Source organism: Populus trichocarpa, chromosome 2 (genome assembly GCF_000002775.5).
Source record: "Populus trichocarpa isolate Nisqually-1 chromosome 2, P.trichocarpa_v4.1, whole genome shotgun sequence".
NCBI lineage: Eukaryota > Viridiplantae > Streptophyta > Magnoliopsida > Malpighiales > Salicaceae > Populus > Populus trichocarpa.
The window spans coordinates 12,266,856-12,285,171 of record NC_037286.2 but is presented as its reverse complement, the minus strand read 5'-3'; the positions used below and the strand labels follow the sequence as shown (position 1 = coordinate 12,285,171).

General features: G+C 34.5%; 3 protein-coding genes across 15 annotated transcripts; 2 read left to right on the top strand and 1 right to left on the bottom strand.

Annotated features, from left to right (window-relative positions):
* The first annotated feature begins 2,774 nt into the window (after positions 1–2,774).
* Positions 2,775–5,850, top strand: LOC7457346 (ATG8-interacting protein 2). 2 transcript variants are annotated; one of them, XM_024595553.2, is made up of 4 exons: positions 2,816–3,119; positions 3,728–4,542; positions 5,401–5,529; positions 5,647–5,850. In XM_024595553.2, exons 2-3 carry the CDS (start codon positions 3,748–3,750, stop codon positions 5,503–5,505), a joined length of 900 nt encoding a protein of 299 aa, XP_024451321.1. In that variant the 5' UTR covers positions 2,816–3,119; positions 3,728–3,747; the 3' UTR covers positions 5,506–5,529; positions 5,647–5,850. The 2 variants fall into 2 exon arrangements, with proteins under 2 accessions (XP_002302591.1, XP_024451321.1); XM_002302555.4 differs by having other exon boundaries at positions 2,775–3,119; positions 5,401–5,850.
* A 237-nt stretch (positions 5,851–6,087) lies between these two features.
* Positions 6,088–11,901, bottom strand: LOC7461774 (ascorbate transporter, chloroplastic-like). 5 transcript variants are annotated; one of them, XM_024595554.2, is made up of 6 exons: positions 11,568–11,898; positions 11,357–11,466; positions 10,667–10,768; positions 9,058–9,123; positions 8,732–8,816; positions 6,097–6,468 (listed from the first exon to the last, which is right to left on the bottom strand). In XM_024595554.2, the coding sequence occupies exons 1-6, from the start codon at positions 11,620–11,622 to the stop codon at positions 6,416–6,418; spliced, it is 471 nt and encodes a 156-aa protein (XP_024451322.2). In that variant the 5' UTR covers positions 11,623–11,898; the 3' UTR covers positions 6,097–6,415. The 5 variants fall into 5 exon arrangements, with proteins under 5 accessions (XP_052306527.1, XP_024451322.2, XP_052306530.1 ...); XM_052450569.1 differs by lacking the exon at positions 6,097–6,468 and adding an exon at positions 7,932–8,371 and having other exon boundaries at positions 11,568–11,895; XM_052450568.1 differs by lacking the exon at positions 6,097–6,468 and adding an exon at positions 8,380–8,606.
* Positions 11,902–13,323: 1,422 nt separating this feature from the next.
* On the top strand, positions 13,324–18,049 carry LOC7457345 (SKP1-like protein 21). Of its 8 annotated transcripts, none has more exons than XM_052450370.1 (9): positions 13,324–13,878; positions 14,309–14,533; positions 14,748–14,939; positions 15,020–15,130; positions 15,220–15,298; positions 16,222–16,310; positions 16,398–16,579; positions 17,112–17,245; positions 17,694–18,049. In XM_052450370.1, exons 1-9 carry the CDS (start codon positions 13,843–13,845, stop codon positions 17,702–17,704), a joined length of 1,059 nt encoding a protein of 352 aa, XP_052306330.1. In that variant the 5' UTR covers positions 13,324–13,842; the 3' UTR covers positions 17,705–18,049. The 8 variants fall into 8 exon arrangements, 7 of the variants coding, with proteins under 7 accessions (XP_052306330.1, XP_024450721.1, XP_052306331.1 ...); XM_052450371.1 differs by having other exon boundaries at positions 13,325–13,878; positions 17,666–18,049; XM_024594951.2 differs by having other exon boundaries at positions 13,325–13,878; positions 17,112–18,049.
* Positions 18,050–18,316: the final 267 nt, after the last annotated feature.

Sequence of the window (18,316 nt, the reverse complement as noted above, 5' to 3'; positions counted from 1 at the left end):
AAAATTAAGGCCTTGTTTGGCTCGTTCTTTGAATAAGGACTTGAAAAGGGCCTTAATTTAACTTCCCTGTACGATTGGCAACAAATATACTTCCCCTGAGCCACTTATTTAGTGAATTCTTTCAAACAAAAATCCATATATAAAAGGGCAAGATGCCTTGTTCAATAACAGGTCCTACCTGGAAGAAACGCTTCCAGACTCCATACAATGGTGGTGGACCTTGTGAAAGCAGAGCATTCTGTTTTCTTGTGGCTCAGGGGAAGTATTCAACCTGTTTTTTTGGCAAAAGACCAAATATATTTGTTGCCAATCGTACAGGGAAGCTAAATTAAGGCCCTTTTCAAGTCCTTATTCAAAGAACGAGCCAAACAAGGCCTTAATTTTGCTTCCGTTTCCCGTTGGCAACAAATATATTTGCTTCCCTTTCCAAAAAACAGATTGAATACTTCCCCTGAGCCACAAGAAAACAGAATGCTCTTTCACAAGGTCCACCACCATTGTATGGAGTCTGGAAGCGTTTCCTCCAGGTAAGACCTGTTATTGAACAAGGCATCTTGCCCTTTTATATATAGATTTTTGTTTTCTAGACTAACTATTCTTATCCGATTTGTAGAATTGAATTTTCATGCATCTCGTGACATGATTTTGGGTGTCAACAAACAAATTATATCTCCTAACATTGCATTAATTACTAAAAATTCATCAAAAACATAAGAAATAAGTTGAGACTATTTAGAAGGGTGGTTGTGGTTGCTTTTCACTTAAAAATATATTAAAAATAATATTTTTTTTTAAAAAAATTATTTTTAATATCAGCGCATCAAGATGATCTAAAAATATTAAAAAATATTAATTTAAAATAAAAAATAAAAAATTTTTAAAAAACTTTTAAAATGAAAAAACAAATCTAAAATACGTAATTTCATACTGAGATTACAAAGAATGCAAAAAGTATGGGTCCCTCTCGGGTCTTTTTTATAATATATCCATGATACAGTAGATTTGTCTTTTCTTATGCACGAATCATCTCCTTAGATCCATATTGCATTTTATATTTTCAATTCCAATCCAAATCACAACCCGATGCATTGTATAGGATACATTATTATTATTATTATTATTATACAGTGACATAAGTGCAAATTTTTTCGATTTTTTAATTGTAATGGTGATAAAATTGTAATTTTTTTTTATTGAATATTTGAATACTAGAGGGTTGTCAAAAATCGAAGACACATGATTTGACAACCGGGATTTCATGAAACTGACCAAGAATATCTTACACTAAGAAAGTGGTTTGTTGATGTGGTAGTAATTGTGTTTTAAATAATTTTTTATATCAAAATATATGTTAATGGTGTTTTTTTATTTTTAAAAAATTATTTTTAATACCAACACATCAAAACAATTCAAAACGTACAAACCATATTAAATTTTAACAAAAAAAAAATTTAAATTTTTATGTTAATAGTCATGACATAAACATAAAATCCTAATTTTTCATGCGAATTTGAGAAAAGCCCCTTTGTTTTTTCTTTTTTCTTTTTATACTATAAATTTAAACTCTATTTTATTAAACTGGTCTCTAATTTAATTTTAAAATTTGATAAAACACCTTCTATTAGTAAGAACATGCAAATAAAACAAGACATAATATATCACAAACAGTACTGATGATTAAACAATTCCGGCCACACTAGGCCATGAGAGAATACAATATAAGAACTAGTCCTTTAATTTTTAAAGTTTCAGAAAAAAAATTAATTTTAGTTTTTTTAATCCATATTTTGAAATAAAAGAGAGGATCAATTGATTCTAGCAGTAAAGAATAAAAAATGATACTAATATTAATTTCAGTCACCAAAACATGAAAATTTTATGTCAATTGGTTCTCTATAACGAGGGGAGTTTCATTTAAATGTTTTTTTTACATTGAAAGTGTATAAAAAACAAATCTAAACTCGAGAATATTTTTAATTTCCAATTGATTTTGGTTATTGGGGTGATTTTTTGGGTTCATTAATTAATTTAACAAGGTTTGTAGAGTGTTTTAGATCAAAATGAATTTTTAAATAAAAAAATAATTTATTTTTGGTTTTCCAATTACCACAGTAAGTAACCAAAATATGAAAATTTAAATTTTTATTTTCTAAAACCAATTGGAGCTAACGACATCCACTAAAAATATAAGAGCCCAAGTGCGTGGACCCTTACTAATTCGGGCAGACACATTGGCTTTTTTTTTAATTTATTTTTTTTATGTTTTTTTTTCAAAATAAAATTTTAATTTAGATTTAAGTTAATATCACTTTTATCTTTTATTTTGTTTATTTAGGCTCTTTTGAATAGTTTTTTTTAATTATTTTATATTTATTTAAATAGTTGCTTTCTATATAATTTTTAAATTTTTTTAATATATTTTGACATAATTTTATTATATTTACTATTTTTAGCCTTACACCACATATAAAATATGGATACGTTATTTTGATACACACACACACTCTCTCTCTCTGATAATCATGATTTAACGGACGTGTAAAATCTATATATATATTAACTTGCTCTGATAATCATGATTTAACGGACGTGTAAAATATATAATTATATATATATATATATATATTAACTTGCTCTGATAATCATGATTTAACGGACGTATAAAATATATAATTATATATATATATATATATATATATATATATATATATATATTAACTTGCTCTGATAATCATGATTTAACGGACGTGTAAAAAACATGCCTTCCCTCCCTCCCACGCAAAGCTAGCTTGCTAATTTTAAAGAAGTTTAGACGCAAGCAAGGAATCACGATTCCCTGACTGTACGGAAGCGAGCAGATAAGCTTTGAATCCACTAATCACACAACCGAACACGCTTCACCTACTGCAGCCGGTCAAAACCATTTCCTCGACCCTCCTCAACAACCGGCCACTGCAGGTTTACTTGTTCTCATCCTGAGAGTAGTACAGTCGAGTACAATACAATAAAATCCCATTTCTCCCTCTCGGCACTCCTCTCCAGGCATTTTCCACCATCGTCAGCAAAACGTCATCGTTTTGGTCTCCATATCGCTCTAGATCTCGTCCGATTATATACCTGTGAGTTCTCCATATCTACTTTCGTTGTCTGCATCTCGAAAGATCTCAGCCGTTGTTTTTCTCCGATGGATGATGACTGTGTTTTGATTGTCTGCGAGCTTGTGTTTGGGATCTGTAATTGTTTTATTTGACTGATCGGTTGTTTATCATGCGCACAGTTATCGTTTTCCGTATGGTGGAGTTAGGTTTTTGTTTTATTATCTAGTTTGATTCTAAGTGTAGAAATCATTTTTGTCAAGTTGATACTAATTGAAGGGAATGATTTTATTAGATTTATTGAAAATGAATTATTCATAATATGTAGAGTTTGTGGTTTGTCAGTTTTATTGATCACCACTGCTTTAACTAGAGTTATATCGATTGGGACTTGCACTTTTTTTTTCGTGTAATAATTCACCGGAGATTGATTGAATTTGTGTTTTCAGGAAACTGAACAGAAAACGAGTGGTTAATGATAGAGCTGAAATATTTTTTTTGGCCTGTTTTGTGTGCTTTTGGTTGATATCTTGGTATCCTGGCTGCTTTATGGTGCTATTAAATTAACTTGGTCCATAATTTGATCAAAGAATATTGTATTTCTCGATGTTTTCCTGTGTATGTGAACTTAGGAAGATAGTGTACGTGGAGGATGGAGGGTAAAAACGAAGGGGAGGAGAATCGCTCTCGTGGGAATGATTGGGAGGTTGTATCTCTTACAGCATCAACATATGCAGCTGCTCCTGGTCCAAAAGAAGTTGATCAGAAGGATTACGAAAGCAGCAGGGCTTATGATGAGGATGGGGATGAAACTTCTCGGGCTTTATTCATGTCTCGTCATTTTGTGCTTCCACCAGGTCAACATGAGAATTTGTCATTGGAACCTGTTAACAGTGAGATTCTTGATTCACAAGTAGGGAAGAATGTGCCCCCTGAGCTTGGTTTAGAAGAGGGAGGTAGATCCAGTTGTAAAAATGAAGAGATTTGGCCACTCAAGGGGTTGGATGAATCTGAAGAGTTTCATGGGATGCAGTTGTTTGATGTGAAGGGAAAAAATGGTAAAGAATTTGAAGAAAGCACAACTCTGCAAGATTTCAGTGACAAGGAACAAAGTATATACAGTACAGCGGCATTTGGTTCTCTACACAGCGAAACAGCACTTGGTGGATCAACCACATATGATGAGAACCTTGGAATTCCTGAAGTAAACGAACCTTCTGAAAAGGTCTTAGATTTTCCTACTGATGTTCCTTCCTCACCGAAAGCTGCCAAAGATGACAGCCTTCCTTGTGATGCTTGGTGGAAGAGAAGGGTGGCTTCCTTGCATGCTCATGCAAAAGAGGCAAATACATTTTGGTCCATTTTTGTTGCAGCAGCTGTGATGGGAATTGTAATCCTTGGACAGCGCTGGCAGCAAGAAAGGTGGCAGGCTATCATCAACAATGAGGTGCTTTTTTCCTGCATCCCCATCCCCTTTTTATTTATTTTTCCATGGATCAAGACTTTGTCTGCATATAAATTTTGCTTAAAACTTTACATCTAGCTCTACATGTGATTAGTATGATGGTAGAATCTGCTTGGGTTTTGGGAGCTCATATTTTCTTGTATTATCTATTGGGGTTGAAGTTTAGAACCCTGCTGGTTAATGTGTAATCACTAAAGATGTTATTTGAGGGAAAAGAGAGAGCACGAGGAATGTGCTGGTGAAGAAGTAGAGAGAAATGCAATGCAATAGCCACAACTTATACCAACAACTGCAAGAAGTTATTATTAATTGATAACAGTCTCCTGTTAATACTTCCCTCCATTTTAATATATATAATTCTTTCTTTTTTATTTTTAAACTTTGGCTGCCTGAGCTCTGATATGCAAGAGCATGAGGCTACATACTGGATTGATTAAAGCTTTACACGTAAATGAGTTGCACTCCAGCCTAAAATCAATTGAGCTTCTGGTAACTCCTAGTCATATAGGTAGCTTCTGAAATTTGCACACTAGATCATGCTTGTTACCTTTACCTTTGTGCCAGTGTTGTAAGTACTTAATTGGCGCACTAAAACTGCTGCTTAACTTCTTTCTATTGTGTTTGAGCAGATTTTAGCACTTGGCATAAATTAATTTACTCATTTTTGCATATGGATGGCACATCAAGTTATGGTTGTTGCCTTCATGATCCCCACACCTTGTTTGCTGCCATACTCTGCTGCATGGATAATATCTATCAATTACAACACTTTCCCCATGTCCAGTTCCTTTTTGAACTCGTCTTTTCCACTAAGTCTTACTTCTATTGCTCTGTTTGCAGAAAAGTGGGAGGATATTGGGGCCAATAACTCGTCTTAAAGATGTGATTGTGGGTGGCCATCGACGCGGTTCTTTTATCAGGGGAAGTACCTCAAGCGACAACTAAGATATTGACAAGAGTGTCAGGATGGTAAATTACTGTATTTTTCTGTGTGGTTGACCTAATTTTCACATGACAGAGCTCCATGGCTACATGTTAAAAGTTTGATATTTTTGTGCTTCTGTAATTGTGGTGGTGGTTTTTCAGTATCTGGCTCGTTGTGGGAATTCATTTTTCATTGAAGATTGGCAGGTAGTAGAGAACTCACTGTGTATCTAAAACACCCATGAATTCCGTAGTATCCACAGTGAAGTCTATCTATCATCACTGGGAGATGTATCTGGATTTTTAATGGGATTTGTACATATTTGACCTGGTTTGTTAAGAAAACACGAGGATTTGGATCAAAAAGTTTACATTTCTTGTACTGACAAGTCATTTATTTTTTATTTTTTAAAAAAGGTAATAATTTTGCTTGAAAGATGCGAGGAATTTCAAAGAAAAATCGATAATTATGATGCGTCACTGAAACCATGCGCATTCAGAGATCGCATGCGAATTGCGAAGGCTGCTGCTACGTGGTTGGAAGATTCGACAGGAACATGAAAGCAAAATTATTTTTGCTGTAAATTTTTCTTTTGTGTTTGGATGGTTTGAAAATGCTGATATTAAAAAATATTGTTTTAAATAAAAAATATTTTAAAAAATAATATTCACCATCCATAATTACGTATTTCTTAGCTAGGTATGCTGGAAGGCCTAATGGGAACATGCTTTACTTGATATTTGATAATTGAGAGCTTGCTCGCGAGTGGGAGAATAGTTCCGAGTATATTACCCCTTGTGTTCAATCTTTATCATGTTTTGAAGATGCATGAGGTGGGACTGGTAACACTTCAGCCGATACTTTCTACTCAAACATGGGATATACAGAGCGTGTTCCTGAATTGTGACCGCTTGCAGAATAAGATCTTCGTCAAATCTTGACGAGTAACCAAGAAGATCGAAAGCTGTATTCTTCCAGTACACCTGCACATACATTACCGCATCTTAATCAGCATCCGAATCTAAAACACTAATTATTTTGTCGACAAAGAAGATCGACCAAAAGAGTATGTGAAAGATGCTCAAGCTATCATTTGGGCAGATTCTGCAAAGCACAGAAGAGAATGTTTTTTTTTTCTTTTTATGAAAAGAATGCTACTTTGATTCTCTAGCTAATTCCATGGATCATGAATTTTCTATTCTACCATTTTTTTTCCCCAGAAAATCTTCTGTCCCGGCCACTTCAGTAGTTAGTATTGAAACTTTCTAGAATGGTCCAAGCAGAGGCAATTCCCAAGGAATTCTAAGGTTGCTTCTAACTAGAAGCACCTAACAATACCAAACACACGTCACGTGCACTCTACTCTGCAAGTAGCGGTAAGCACCCCCAGACAAGGAAAGAAGCAAATAGCACGGAAAACAGTTAAACCATGTCATTGGGTCCATGTGCTCTATATATGTTATTAGTTCGGCTTGGGCTCTATAATTCTTTCTTTTTGGTGAAATTGTTGGTAGACAACGTCTTCCATATTAGTAGCTATCCGCTGTAGCCGGTCAAATCTTGCTAATATAAAATAATATAACTTAATTTTTAATATTCAATGATACAAGAGAGAAGCAAACTAATCAATTCCCGAAGAATAGGGAGAAATAATAAATATTGTTTTTTAAAGTTTTTTCATTTAAAAATATATTAAAATAATATATTTTTAAAAAAAATTATTTCAAACATCAGTATATCAAAATAATATAAAAATATTATAAAAATATTATAAAAATTAATTTGAAATAAAAAAATTAAATTTTGATGAAAAATAAATTCAACCTCAATGTCAAACATAAACTTAATCTTCCAAACTCGTAACCTGTGAAATTCTAAACTCCGGTTCAACCAAGAAGCTTATTTCTCAACCAATTTAATGTTGAAAGATAAAATTAGAAAAATATTTAAATCTAAAAAATTTGTTAAAGTAAAAAAAATAAAAATAAAAAAATAAAGATCAAATTTGAGATAAAAATAAAATAAAATAAAATATCTAGGGATAAAATTGAAAAATAAATTCAATTAAAAAATAGCGATTACAGAATAGAGACCAAATTTGACAAATAAAAAATTTGAAGGAAAAAAAATTGAAAAAAAAATCAATTCTATAAATTATTTCAAATAAAATAAATAATAATAAGAAAATATAGATTAAATATGAAGAAAAAACAAACTGAAGGGCTGCTTTGAAAACATGGAAGTTCATGCATGAAAATCAAGGAGGAGAGAAAAAAAAGTCATCAACACCAAATCAAATATCCATATGCCACTCATGACGCTCAAGAATAAAAGGGCCACCGAGATAATTCAAACGACACCCTAGAAGCCACTATTTGGCCACCAAACAACCCTGCATGCATCACTTAAATGGCTTGACATCAACCCACGCACTGATGCGTGCAATACATCAACAACCATTTTTTCAAATAATATTTACATTTATTCAATTACAAAAATACCTCTCATTCAACTTCACAGTAACAAAAAAAAAAATCAGGATAAAAAGATGAAAAAACTCATTTAACACATATTAAAGTTTTTTTTATATTTTAATTAAGAGCAATCTAATTGCTTTACTATGCTTTTAAAAAAAAAAAAAAAACTAAATAGTGTCCATAGACTCTAGACACTAGTTCAATATTTTTTTTTGTCATGAGGAAGTAATTTTAATGTGTAAAAAATATGACAATACTCTATTATCTCTAATAATAAGGCGAAATGTTTTTGGTGAGACAAGATCACCATTTCACTATTTGACACTATTTAAACCCCTTCCGTTTTATTTTTTCTTAATATAAGCCCAACTAAAATCAATAACAATGTAGAACACATCAGCCCAAGAACCTGCGGAAGCTCAGTGGCCTTGGCAGGCTTTGCACTGCCTGAGTGTCCTGGTTCGAGCCCTCATGTGTACCCAGCACTTGAGGGTTTAACTGCTATGGTCCATCGTGGATTTGTTCCGCCCCCCTCCCGGGTTCGACCCTCTATGTGCATGCCTGTCACCCCCGCGGTGCCTTACCTGCTCCTGGGCTTGCAGGATGTCCAGTGGGCCGTGGGGAATAGTCGTGGTGCGCGTAAGCTGGCCCGGACACCCCACGTGAATAAAAAAAAAAAAAAAGAAATTGAGAAGAAACAACAAATTAAGAAGTAAAAATCCCCGCAGCAGAACAAAAGGTAGGAGTTAATTTGCTTATAGTGTTTTACCCCTTTGGAGTATGTATCCAGTTGCGGCAGTACCAAAGACACCTGCAAGCACTCCTGCAGTATTTGAGAGTCCTAATAGAACTCCCTGTAATTGAAATTTATTAGCTTACTTTTGACTAATTTCTTCAAGTTTATAGACGACTTCTACAAGGATGAAGACAGTAGTTTTTCTTTACTGATGTGGGAAAAAGACAAACAGAACAGGCCATTAGAAAACAAGTACAACCATATCTTCAATAAACAAGTAGCATAGGGGGCAAAACATTTTGAAAACCACAATTAAAGGTGATCTCCAAGTAGTCATGCGAAAGATAGAGATGACTCACAGCATAACGGGGGCCAATATCTTGGTGATTTGAATAGAGACCAGACTGTGAGAATGCATCCGATCCCTGTCGTCAACAAAGGATACCAAGAATTCATCCAGGATTTTGAAGAAATAAAAGGCCATCTAAGTTTTACAGCTTCCATCCGCTAACTAATATCATTACTGGAAGCCATAATAGCACAGTCACGTGCACATAATTGCCATATATTGGACATCTTAGAACATGTTTTAATTTATCAGCGAGTTCAAATTTTTCTTCTCCACTTATTTATACATTTTCAGCATTTTTATCTCATTCTGTCAAGAAGTTAAAATCCTAAATTTTCCATGGCCGAAGAAAATTTTTTGAGCAATGCTCAATCAAATACTACCCAAATTAACCTTGATGCCTCATCACCATACATCCTTCATGCTTCTGATAACCCAGGAACAGCGTTAGTAACCTGTCTCCTAAAAGAAGAAAATTATCCCATATGGCGTCGTGCTATGACGAATGCACTCCAAGCCAAAAGCAAATTTGGCTTCGTAGATGGATCTATTACTCGTCCATCATCTGGTTCAAAAGAAGAGTCTGCATGGATCAAATGCAATTCAATGGTCCTTTCTTGGATTTTTAATTCTCTTCATCCTACGCTACATGATAGTGTGGCATTTTTTATGACAGCAGAAGAATTATGGAAAGACTTAGAAGAACGCTTTTCACAAGGTAATGCTTCTCGAATTCATCTCAACCCAATAGCTTAAGCTGTTAGGTGAGGTCCCAAGATATGATTTATATTATTCTCTAACACACCCCCTCAAGTGAAAGCCCTTTGGGCTTAAAACTTGCACAGGCCCACATTACCTTGTGCTTAATTTTTATCAATTAAATGGGGATGGTGAGATTCGAACTCGAGACCACTTGGTCATCAAGACTCTGATACCATGTCAAGAAACCATCTCAACCCAATAGCTTAAGCTGTTAGATAAGATCCCAAGATATGATTTATATTATTCTCTAACACATTCCAAGAAAATAAAATGCAGGGGTGCCTCGCCTCCCTTACGTGGTATTTCAAGGCCTTGAAGTTTGTTTGTGCTCATGCATATGCATATAGAAAAAAATCTCTCTTTTGACTTGCCCCTTTGATCTGATGTTCATGAGATGCTTATGGTTATGCCTTTAAAAATTGATAGGAAAAGGAGAAATGGAAGATGAAAAAGAAAATCCAGCTTTGAAACACAGCACGAAAGGAGGTGGCCTGGTCTTTCCTTTCGATATTCAGACTGCTCGTAACACATCCTCATTCTAAATTAAGCTTTCACGCTCAAGTCTTCTAATTTAAACCTATATGCTTATTATTGAATCAGAGGTAAGTCCATAACAAAACCAGTCCAGGACAGTATCAAGTCATGCAAGCAGGGTGAGTTGGATAGTACAGTTCTACTATTCTTACTGAAATTACTTATACTATTCCTTCTGAAATCACTTTGCAAACAATACCTAGAAACCACCATTTTTCATCCAACAGCGAAACGGAAGGTCTTGATATCCATGTCATAGTCAGAAACAACAAATATTAAAAGATGAGTGAAACTGGTGAAGGTGGCATCAATCTAGAAAGAACCTGACTGCATGCCATGCAGAGTACAGCCATAGCAGGAGTCCTGACGTGGCTGAGTTGTGTAAGGAAGAAGGCTGGACCTAAGAACCCAATTGATTGCATGATCTGCGATAGTAACAAATTTTGAAGAGCAACCATTACTTGGCTTGAAGAAAACCAGGCAGCAGAAATTATTGCAAAAAAGTGGAATGCATGTTCTATTACCCATATCAGTACTGCTTTGAGCTGGTTAAATCTAATCAAACTGACAGCTCTCAAATTATTTACTCCATCTGATAAGAAATACCCGAAGAATCCCAAATATTTACTTTTAGTTCAGTTGTGAGTGTATATGTAAAGGTCCAATTCTACATCCACATCCTTATATTTAATCCACATAGTAAGTAAATGTTAATTTGACAAAGAAAACCACCTATAAAATTAAAGACATGTATGACCTCTCCATACTAACATTATGGGAAATCGGAAAATTTACTCCGGCAAAACCGACACAGTAGATGTATGTGGCATATCAGTTTATAGACTGCTCCTTTTATCCTCGGAATAACACATAGAATACCAATGTTCTTAGAAACTTAAAATTCTTCTCACTGTCATTGGTCAATCAGTCGGTGCCCAAAGCATATATTAATGTGATTAAAGCCTGATAGTAACTAAACATGGTTAAGAGTAAGAGCAGTATTTAATCCTTGCCTTCCGAACTGCTGTTATAGACAGACCTCTGCTCACAAGTGTGTCAGCAATCCAGCCTCCTACATTTGCAAAAACAGCCATGGTCAACCATGGCAAGACACATAATAGGCCTGACTCAGTGAGATTGAAAAATTAAACCAGATAAAGTGAAGATGAATTCAGAAAATGGCAAATATAATAAACAGAAGTCAAGTTAAGAAGGTAACCTAACCTGAGCCTATAAGAGAACCGAAATTCCGGTTCGAAATCAAGCCACCGATAGCCATTCCTTCAAATACCGCTAACTGACTAATTGACCGGGGCTATCAGAGAACTACAGCATTTGAGATCACAAAGAATGAAGGTTGGATTTTAAAAATTTAACACTGTATTTATAGTCACTCTGCTTATCAAGCCCCGGTCTTTTAGTCCGGAGAGGATAAACAGAGTGAGAGTTTTTCTCGACGATTTTTTCATTTTCAGAAAGCGGGAAAAAATCTGAGAGGTGTTTATATGCACAGAAAGGAGGACCGAGAGAATGACACGTGGCATATCATCCTCGTGAAGGAGAGGTTCCCAGTAGAAACTGCCAGAATTATTTAGATACCCCTCCATGCAAAGGAAATGGTGGTGGACTTTTGTCGGGTGAGTTTGTGAATAAGGGATGGTGAGAGGGTTGTTTTCGGAAATTTATATTAGGATACGTGTTCGGGCCGTTGTTATCGAGGGGCTAGCTACTGTTTCATCGCCAAAGTTCCTCTCACATTACCGGAAAAGGTGTCGAGGAATGAATAAAATGGAATTTTTTCTATTTTCCCATTTTAAGAAGTGAGGAAATCAACTTATAGAATCGAGAAATCTTGATTCTATTTTTAAGTGTTTCTTGTATCTATAGACTTTCCCTACGAATTGGAAAGTTAGATGAAAAAGCTTACACACTGTCAATTACGCACATGTATGAGTTGTTCAATAGAATATATTTGTTTTTATATTTTAAAAATATTTTTTAAAAAAATTAATTTTTTAATTTGTTTTAAATTAATATTTTTTGATGTTTTTAGATCATTTTGATGTGCTAATATCAAAAATAATTTTTAAAAAATAAAAAAATTTATTTTAATGTATTTTTATATAAAAAACATTTTAAAAAACAATCACAACCTTAAACATCTATGCATTTTGAAAGTTATATAAAAGATAAATTTTTGTTGAATATGTTGATTTAAAAAAAAAACAAAAACACTCAATGATACTTATTAGATTCTATCGTGTTGGTAAAATTTATAAAATCATGGATGGAATGTTCTAATAATTTTTTTAAAAAAATTTAGTGTTATTAAACACTATAAAATATTTTGTAATTTATTTTATATATCACAGCTAAATAGCATAAAATAATTTATTTTACAATAAAATATTTTATTAGTAAACGATAATGGTGGGCCTAAAAAAAGTAATGATCTAGACCAAAATGTAAAAAGTTTAAGAAAAAGGACAGGAAATAGGAAGCAACTAATTACCAAACTTACCCTTACACGTATTCATAATAACGTGAAGAAATGAAAATTTGTTTTAAACTTGAGGATGCGATTCTGGCAATATCACGAAATATACACTTTTTTTTTAAAAAAATTTATATTTTTTTAGAAGACGAGGCTAGTACGATTTAAGATTCGTGATTAATTTTTTTAATAAATACATTTCATAAAGATTAAATTTATATTCTTACTCTTATAAAAATATAGCAGTATTTTAATCATTATACTAATATTTCATTGGTAAATATCTATTATTTATGAGTTCATGAACAATTTTATTAATTTATTTATTTTTTAAAAAGTTTAATTTTAACTAAATTATCCGTACCCTTACACGTATTCATAATAGAATTCTTCGCCACACCATCCGCATTAATTGTATGATTTTTCGTTTTTATAAAAAGAAATAATTTATCAAAAGTTTATTACAAAAGAAAAAACAGGAAAACTAGTATGGGCCGACCCAAACCAATCCTAAAGGCTAAAACGGGTTCACGTGGATGCGGCGACGTTTTATCGGAACGAACGCCTTAGACGGCGACAAAGCGCGCACCTTTCACTCAGATAAATGGCAAAGTTTCGCGGTCACTATCTTAATTATTCTCCCTCCCAACCTAAAACTTACTCACTCTCTTTCTCTACCTCTCTCACGCACCCACCATTATCAATTCCGATTTGGCAGCCAACCGCCAACCGCCAAATCTGTCTCAGCGCGAAGAAATTAATTAATAATGAGTTTATTATTGAATTCCCTTTTTCTTTAAGTTAGGGTCTAGTTTATGTTGATGCAGGTTTCTGAGAGAAGTGACAGATTCATTCTTAGCTTTCTGTCTTTCCAATGTGATGGAGAAGTTGGAGGCTTGGAGCTTCGTATAGATTCTCAGAAACCTCTAAACGCAGCGTTGCATTTTATGCAGCCTTGTTGTGCTGCGACCGAGGGAGATACTTCTTTCGGATATTGTTTGCCAAATGTCAGAAGTTGATATGGCTGTAGTAAAACCTGAGGTTTGTATTATTATTTATTTATTTTTTATGTGCAATTATGTCTTTCCGTTGGCTTGGTAGTTTCTCAGTTGTAGAAAGCAGACCCTTCCCTTAACTGTTCATGGAAATGTAAATTTGGATGTTCTTTTCTGGCGGGGCGGCAACATATTTTCCTGGAATGAGGATAGTACTTGACTTTTACTATCTTACCTTTTTAAGCATTTTGTAGCTGATATTATAAAAGTGAGAAACAAGGAGTTAAAAGCGTTTGCTTTTTTTTTTTCCCTTCCCGCAACTCTCTGTAACATAGAATTTGATATTTGTTGTTGATTTGTGATCTCATGCAACTTAAATATATCTTGTTCATCTGAGCTTCTTTTGAAACCATCTGCTTGTGAAGTTAATGAGGGATTGTCTGAAGGGTTCAAATCCTGTTGCTATCCATTGTCAGATGATGAGATCGTATATCTGGATTCAAACCACGGATGGTGCAGTTCAGCAAGTGGAACAAGAAGTTGCCATGTTTTGCCCCATGATATGTCAGGAAGTAATACTAAAGGGAATGGGGTCTTCTAAGAACTATGCTATATCTCTACCACAAAGAGTTGGTACATCCATGTTTAGCCTAATTCTTGATTTCTGCAGGTTTCATCAAGTACCTGGTCGCTCTAACAAGGTTTCTTCACATTTCTGGCATTTCATATGCTGTTTGTTGGCTTTACATTCGTTTCTTGCTCTCCCTAGTTGATATCAAAAGTACTTGGTAAATGGGAAAACTTGAAACAATCATTTGCATGTTCAGGGAACTGTTCTTTTAGTTCATAAAAGCCTTAGAAAGATGAAATGGCACAGGTACAGCTTTACTTACTTTAGGCTGTTCTTTTGCATAGGAACGCAAGTCTTTTGATGAGAAGTTTGTTCGAATGGACACAAAGAGGCTTTGTGAGTTGACTTCTGCCGCTGAAAGCCTTCAGCTAAAGCCCTTGGTTGATCTTACTAGCCGCGCACTTGCACGAATCATTGAAGGGAAAACCCCTGAGGAGATACGTGAGATATTTCATTTGCCTGATGATCTAACAGAGGTGTCTGGTGCTTATAAGAACTGTGTGCAGCATGTCTTTCTCATACATCTTGTGATTTTAACTTGATTCTAATGATCTAGGAAGAGAAACTAGAGCCTTTGAAGAACACAACTGATGATCCACGGATCCGACTTCTAAATCGATTGTATGCGAAGAAGAGGAAAGAACTGAAAGAGAGAGAGAAACTAAAGGTTTTATTTTTTTCTGTCCTGACTTCGTCCCTAAGTCTTATATAATTTCATCATTCTTGTGATTGATTTGGGCCCTCCATTTGTTGCAGAATGTCGAGGCCGAAGAGGAGCATGTGGATGACCGCTCAGTTGATGACCTCTTATCATTCATCAACGGAGGAGATGGAGGTATGCTCGAGTGTTGGTCAACTGTACTTTGCACTCTTAATTCCTGAACTTTTTCTATCTTTATGATGGCTTGCTGAGGTTTGATATTATAACCCCAAGCCTGCCAGTGAATTTAAGTTCCACTAGCAAATGTTATAATGCCATGTCATAGAGGATAAAAACTAGGCAATGTCTGTTTGTATAGCATTACTCTAAAAAAAATGCAGAGGATGGGTGCTTCAATCTAGAAATTTCTAGAACTTTGTTGCATGATCATGCCATGTCATAGAGAATAAAAACTAGGAAATGTCTGTTTGTTCCTTTAATTCCTATTTGGAACTGAACGAGTAGACTTCTAGGTTCGAGAAAATCAGGGCAAGAAAAAATCTACTTTCTCCAATTATTCTTTTTTGGAACTGATGTCTGATTGTGATGATTAAAAATTACGAAGAGGATTGAGAGAGCTTGACAGGTCATGCCGAATAAAGATATATCTAGAGGTACACCTTGATAGAAATGCATGCAGCTCCTCATCAAACATTTGAGTTTTTTGGCATTGGCTTTGCTTTAATTTTTTTTGTTGATCATATAATTAAAGGGACCTGGACTTGATTGCTCATTTATATCATTCATATAATTTCTAGTTATTTGAGGATTCTTCATTGCACAGCATTGGCTTATGAATCATATTTTTGTTGAAGATTCAGTTTCATGCAACTGATAGTGAAAAGAATTTAATGACTACATAGCATTGTGCTATGTATAAATGCATTTAAAGTTTCAAATGATGAATTGTTGTTGTAAATTTCTTGACCTGTATAGAGGATCATAACAATATCGTTGACACAGAATTATGTCTGTATTTAGTGGCTTTTAGTCTTCTTTTTTTATCTACTTAATATCCTCGTGAATGCCTTATAGAGGCAAGGAATTTTTCTTCTCAGATTCCAAAGGGATGAAAACTTCCAAGAATAGAAAGAAACAACAAAAAAGAAAAGATCGGCAAAAGTGTGCCCCTGAAATGCATAAAAAGGTTGGACCTATCATGTTGCCATCCCTTATTTTTAAATGTAATGAGGTTTGGCAATAGTTAAGCTTCTGTTTTGTTACATTTTTGCAGGAGTCTAATGTTTTTAGTTCGTTATGCCATAATTCCAAGGATGATCATGAATTACAGTCCAGCCTCAGAGAGAAATTAAATTTACAAGATGCGGCAGATGTAATTTTTTCTCCCACAGTGGAGTTTGAGGATGTTGATATTGATGGCGAGATAGATCCAGCTTTAAAAGAAGAAATTGATAGGTGAGCGTGGAGGTGGGTTATTGGTGTATTTTATAGCTTATATGTACATATATGGTTATTTTTTTTTATCTTAAAAACAGGATACCTTTTTCCACATCAATTGTGATGTGAAGTTAAAAGATGATCTTCTTGTCTGCATGGTCCAGGACCGACCATTTCCATCAGTATTTCTTCATGCCTTTGATTGCATTGCTTAAAAGTAAGATGGTGCAATTTCATATTCAGTGAATGAGAATTTATGATGGCGATTATTTGGGCATTCAAATATCTATCACGATCAACACCACATGTATGATAATTGGAAGCTTCTGAACGTTCCACATCATGTTACTGGTTGAGCTTTAACTTGTGGTCATTTCCCATTGATAATACCCGTGGATTGGAAAAGAATATTACACCCTACCTTGCACTCCTTCCCCACTTGGTCTTGACCTTATTTTGTTGTATTTGATAATGATTGTATTTTTAATTAATACAAGGACATGAAGATTAATATTTTCTGCTTTGGTATCCCATAATATCGTTTCCCCAGGGAGGTTGAAGATTTTGCTCGAATACTAAATTCAGATTGGCCTGAAAGGATGCAGGAGCTTCTATCTTTGGGTCAAGAGAGGAGACCGGCACAATTATCTATTAATGGCAATGGCAATTTGAAAAGATATGGAAGTATGCCCTCTTTTCCCTGGTGGTTATAATATTGCTCTTGCATGTAATGATTTTCTTCTCTGCAATATCCTAGTCCCATGTGTATTGATAGTTGCTTGCTTCAATGCTAGAATTTGGTTTCTTACTCTTCATATAATTTGATTTGTGGGATTGGAGTTTCAAATTTTCAAACAATAGTATTTTCCTAAACTGTATTCCATTTAAATTTCCACTCCACCTTTTCATTTATGCTATATTCCTTGAGAATCTTGTCGTTTTAGTCTGCATAGCTATAAATTCTTGTCTTGACTTTGTTGTTTTGTCCAGTGACAATTGTTAGGGTTGTAACAATGTGACCTCATATAGCTTGTGAACGGATAGATAGGATAAAGCATGCCTGTTAAAATGTTTACTTGCTGTTGATTTATTAAACAATGCCAGCATTATTCCCCGAACCCTAATCCATCAGAGCCTCCATGACCACCATGCTCCTCGAAGACTCCTTAAATGATTTGTATGGATGGAGAGGACCAGATCCTGGGCAACAATGAATTCTGCAGTATGGATTCTCCCTCAGGCTGCCAGTGGTTGGAACAGTTTTGACCAGATGCTAATGCAGGTGGCTTATGGCAAGAAAAAGGATTGTAGTGTGAATTCAGATGTAAGTTTTTTTCCCTGTATCTTTTTATTTCTTTTTCTCACAAGGGAAAAGTTGAAAAGAATTGCTTGTGGTTTTTATGAGTCAATTTGTTTGTAGGGGCGCAACCTTTGTACTTTTAAAGGAATAAAAATGCAAATGCCATTCTATGAGCCATTTCTTCTCAATTGGGGGGTGTTTGTTAATTCCTGTTAAAGTAGTATTGGTTACCTTCCCCATCTGATAAAAGGTTGTCTTTTTCTTTTTTGAACTTGATGAAATTAAGAGGCACACATACCCCTTCAATGATTTGGCAGGCATTCCTCAGCTCATTATGGGTTTCGAAGCAGGTTTCAAAATTGTGGTGTGCATAGAGTGATTTAGCCTTAATTTTTTTTTTGGGTAAAATTAAAGGAATAGCAACCACATGTGATAATTGAAGATATAAGGGACAA